General features: G+C 38.8%; 1 protein-coding gene across 1 annotated transcript; it reads left to right on the top strand.

Annotated features, from left to right (window-relative positions):
* Positions 1 to 1,177: 1,177 nt before the first annotated feature.
* LOC114404736 lies at positions 1,178 to 3,730 on the top strand. Its single transcript, XM_028367566.1, has one exon. The coding sequence runs from the start codon at positions 1,178 to 1,180 to the stop codon at positions 3,728 to 3,730; it is 2,553 nt and encodes an 850-aa protein (XP_028223367.1).
* Positions 3,731 to 4,967: the final 1,237 nt, after the last annotated feature.

The following is a 4,967-nucleotide window of genomic DNA, read 5'->3' as shown; positions in this document are numbered from 1 at the left end:
TTATGAACTAAATAACATGCATGAATTAGACTCAAAATTCAAAAGATAGGCTAAGAATGACAAGAATACATGAACAAATGTATCTAGAATTCAATAAACAAAATAAAAATTCAACACAAACTTAGAGCATAATGTGACAATTACTATGACTAAACATGACTCTAAGACAACATGGATTAAGTGATTTACACTTAGATTTTTGTGTTTTTTTTTCTAATCAATATTTTGGAAGAAAATTTAGATCTAAAGGTTCAACAGAAGAATATTATGAATGAATATTGATAGAACCTAAAATCAACACAAAAACAAGATTCAAGAGTAGATCTACAAAATTTGAACCATAGAAATGCAAGAACAAGTGTAGATCTAAGATTTAATCGGTTTATTTTTTTTGAATCTACTCTAAAAAACACCAAACCACAAGACTATTGGTACGAAAATTGACCAAGAGGAGTTGAAAATCAACACAAGTGACATTCAAAGGGAAGTTAATGGCGTGGGGGCTGTTTGGAATCCTCATCAAGGGCTGAGTTTAATTACTTGGCTATTTTAAGCATTTTCATCAGTTAAGACAAATAAAATTCAGCCATTCAAAACCTTTCCAAGATGGTTACAAAAGAAGCATAAATGGGACATTCAAGGCCTTAAATAGGCGTGTGGCTAATTATGGAAAAGGAATATCATGAGCTGATTGCATTAAGTCATTAATTGAATTTTATTACTAGTTTTATTGTGTTTAATTAGGCCTTAATTGCATTTTATTACTAGTTTTATTGTGTTTAATTAGGCCTTACTGTTTTTCGGCCATATATGGATGTAATTTGATCATTTGCAGATCATTCAAAAAACAAGAACAATTCAGTCCAATTAGAAATTGTGTTTACATTTTCGCCCGATTATTTACAAGCGTCGTCTTGAAAATAGTCCGATTAGCTCAATTGGTGTTGAGTGCTAATCTCGTATTAAGCTATTGGTGTAGTTTAATATTGCTTATTTTTCCTTGCTGATTTTCGTAAAAACCCAAACACACAAATACCAAAAATACTTAAAGGAATTCGACTAATAAGGGTGGTACCTAGTACCTTCGTTATTGGTTGTTTGCTTCCGTTACCACACTCTGATTTCGTATCATTAGTGGCATCAGAGCACGGTTCTGATTCCGTGTTACGTGACAACAATGGATTTCAACAGTGATGATTTCATGGACAAATTGCGTGAAGCCTTAAGGAACGTTGACTTGAGAGATGAACGATGGAGGCCTAGAAGGGGTGAACCACGTCCAAACGTGGATGAGTTCAAAATCACCGAACTACCTGAATTTAATGGTAGTGCAGACCCGGAGGTTTATCTAGAATGGGAGCGCAAGATTGATAGAATGTTTGACTTCAAGGATCTTGATGATGAGAAACGTTGCAAATATGCTATCCTGAAACTTAGCAAAAGTGCATCGTTGTGGTATGAGGGATTGAAGGCTAGAAGGACACGAGATGGAAAGGAGAAAATCCACTCTTGGGAGTCCTTGAAGAAGAAGTTGCGCAAGAGATATGTACCATCAAATCACCGACTGAATTTGTATAAAAAGATTGCAGATTTGGTGCAAGGCAAAATGAGTGTTACTGAATACATTGATGAGTTTGAGAACCTATGCCTAATGGGTGAAGTGGAGGAAAATGAAGAGCAAAAAATGAGCCGTTTCCTTCGTGGGCTGAATAAGAACATAGCTTTTGCTGTTGAGCTATGTAACTACACAGATCTCACCACTTTGTGCACCTTGTGTTTGAAGATTGAAAATCAAAACAAGAGTAGATATAATGCTGGGAGTTCTAGTGGTTGGTCCAAGGGAGGTGTGTCGGGTAGTGCAAATCCAGCCCCTAGCACTAAACCAATGGAGAATCAACCGAAACAAAGTGAGGCCGCTCCTAAACAACCCATTGCCACGGCCAAGGAGACTAATCTGTCAAAGGTTAGGTGTTTCAAGTGTCAAGGCTTTGGACACTTTGCTAGGGCTTGTCCTAATCAACGAGTTGTGACCCTCCGAGAAGCAATTAGCATGCGTGATGAGTTGATGAAGGAAGAAGAAGAATCTGGTGGCAATATTGAAGGTGATGGAGTTGAAATTGTTGAAGATGATGATGATGAGGTAGAAGTATATGGACCTCCCATGTATGATACCTTGATGCTAAGAACTTTGCAAGTCAAGGCTGTACCCGTGGAAGGAGATCAAAGAAATCAAATCTTCTACACTAAGGGTCAAGTGAAAGATAAGTGGTGTAGTATCATTGTGGATGGAGGTAGTTGTACCAATGCGGCTTCAACTGAAATGGTGTCTAAATTAGGATTGCTCACAACAAAACATCCTAAGCCTTATGCGCTACATTGGTTGGACAATGGAAGTAGCATAAATGTTACAAGGCAGACGCGTGTGGGATTAACCATGGGATCTTATGTTGATGAAATCTTGTGTGATGTGGTACCTATGGATGCAAGTCACATACTCTTGGGACGCCCTTGGCAATTTGATAGGGATGTGACGCATAAAGGAAGGTCCAATGAGCATGAATTGAACTTCAATGGCAAGAGGATTGTGTTGAAACCAATGGCATCAAATGAAGTCCGTTCCATGATTACAAAAAGAGGTAAAAAGCCTAGTCTCACTATGTTTGCTACTGAAAATGAAGTGAAGGATGCTATTGATAATGGTGAATTAGTCTACGTGTTGGTTGCAAAGAATGCTAGACAAGACGATGTAGAGACTCCTTTTAAACAACAATTGGAGGCTGTTTTGGGTGAGTATGAAGATGTGTTTCCAAGTGAACTACCAAAGGGTTTGCCACCTATCCGTGGGATTGAGCATCAAATTGATCTAATTCCGGGAGTTCCATTACCAAACAAGGCTGCATATAGGTGTAATCCGGAGGAGACAAAGGAGTTGCAACGGCAAATTGAAGAATTGATAAGCATGGGTTATGTGCGTGAATCAATGAGTCCATGTGCTGTTCCGACATTGTTGGTTCCTAAGAAGGATGGTTCATGGAGAATGTGTATTGATAGTAGGGCAGTGAACAACATAACCATCAAATATCGTTTTCCCATTCCAAGACTAGATGATATGCTTGATGAGTTACATGGATCGGTTATCTTCTCAAAAATTGATCTAAGGAGTGGATATCACCAAATCAGAATGCGTGAAGGTGATGAATGGAAGACGGCATTCAAGACTAAGCATGGTCTATATGAATGGCTAGTTATGCCATTTGGGCTCACAAATGCACCTAGCACCTTTATGAGGCTCATGAACGAAGTACTCAAGCCTTTTTTGGGTAAGTTTGTTGTTGTTTATCTTGATGACATATTGGTGTATAGCAAATCTATAGAGGAGCATTTCACTCATTTGAAACAAATATTTAAGACCCTAAGAGCACAAAAACTCTATGGGAAGAGGGAAAAGTGTGATTTCTTGGTTGAAAGTGTGGTGTTTCTTGGATATGTGGTGTCTAAAGATGGAGTATCCGTTGATCAAACAAAAGTGGATGCTATCAAGACTTGGCCGAGCCCTACAACAGTTTCGGAGGTGAGATCTTTCCTTGGTCTTGCATCATTTTATCGACGCTTTATCCAGAATTTTAGCACTATAGCAAGTCCTATGACCGAATGTTTGAAGAAGGGTGCGTTTGGGTGGAATGAACAAGCACAAAAGGCTTTTGAATTGATTAAGTTAAAGCTTTGTTGATGAGGACATGACCAAGAGCAAGGGCAAGGATCCACTTGAAGGACTTGGAGGACCTATTGATGAGGACATGACCAAGAGCAAGGGCAAGGATCCACTTGAAGGACTTGGAGGACCTATGACAAGGGCTAGAGCAAGGAAAGCCAAGGAAGCTCTTCAACAAGTGCTGTCCATACTATTTGAATACAAGCCCAAGTTTCAAGGAGAAAAGTCCAAGGTTGTGAGTTGTATCATGGCCCAAATGGAGGACTAAATGACACCACTTTATTTCAATTTTAGAGTGTTTAGTTTGTCTAAATAATGGCCCAATCCTTGTAAAGTTGGCTGACTAAAAATATGTTTTGGGTTAATCAACTAAAAGGGCTTTAGTTCAAGTTGTAATAAGGGCCCAATTGGCAACCTAGGCATCAGCCTTTTGGGAGACCAAATGGTGGCTGACTTGTTGGCTGTTGGGGGTGACTTTTGGTTGCCAACAATTTCAGTTACACTCAGCCATTTAGTTTGTTTTAATTCCCTAGGTTAATGGCATTAAGTTATTTTAATTCTAGGTTAGTGGGTCATTACTAAAATCTGCTGTAAAGCTTCTATATAAGCTGAACCATTTTATCAATAAACACAAGTTGAGTTTTATTCAGAAAATTAGAATTTATCTCTTTTATCTTAGTGAGAGTGATTCTCCTAAATTCTTGAGTGATTCAAGAACACCCTGGCTGTATCAAAGGACTTTCACAACCTTTGTGTGTTGCCCTCGCTGGAAAGAGTGATTCTTTCCTTCCTATCATCTCCACCCTTGTTCTTTCAAACCACAATTCCAGAAAATCCACCTCTGCCCAAAATTATCTCGTGACCATAACTCCCATTTCACACACTCAAATTAAGTGATTCTTGATCCTAAATTGAATTTTAAAACGAGATCTTTCACCTCGTTTTGGAATCACCTCATTTGGAGCCCTGTAGCTTCCGTTATTGCCATTTCTATATTTCTGTCCAGCCACCACTTAACCTACGTTTTACCATCCCATTCATCCATTTTATGCCAGAAACCACCTTATTAAGACCCACGAGATTAACCACCTTATTTTCCATCCTTTCCTTAATCAATTTCCGCATTTTTCATCAAGGTTTAATCCTAGACGATCCTAAGTCAGCCCTTGTGCCATGAGGGTTCATATCATTTGGTATCAGAGCTCCGGTTCTAGGATCAACACTTCCTTTGCTGGAAATATTGGGTAACATCCTT

The sequence above is a fragment of the Glycine soja genome, unplaced genomic scaffold (assembly GCF_004193775.1).
Source record: "Glycine soja cultivar W05 unplaced genomic scaffold, ASM419377v2 tig00106117_1_pilon, whole genome shotgun sequence".
In the NCBI taxonomy this organism is placed as follows: domain Eukaryota; kingdom Viridiplantae; phylum Streptophyta; class Magnoliopsida; order Fabales; family Fabaceae; genus Glycine; species Glycine soja.
Note: the sequence above shows the minus strand (reverse complement) of the source record. Positions and strands in the feature narration are given on the sequence as shown.

What these genes read in the sequence shown, in the direction of transcription:
- LOC114404736 (XM_028367566.1), top strand. Translation starts at nt 1,178, where the DNA reads ATGGATTTCAACAGTGATGATTTCATGGACAAATTGCGTGAAGCCTTA.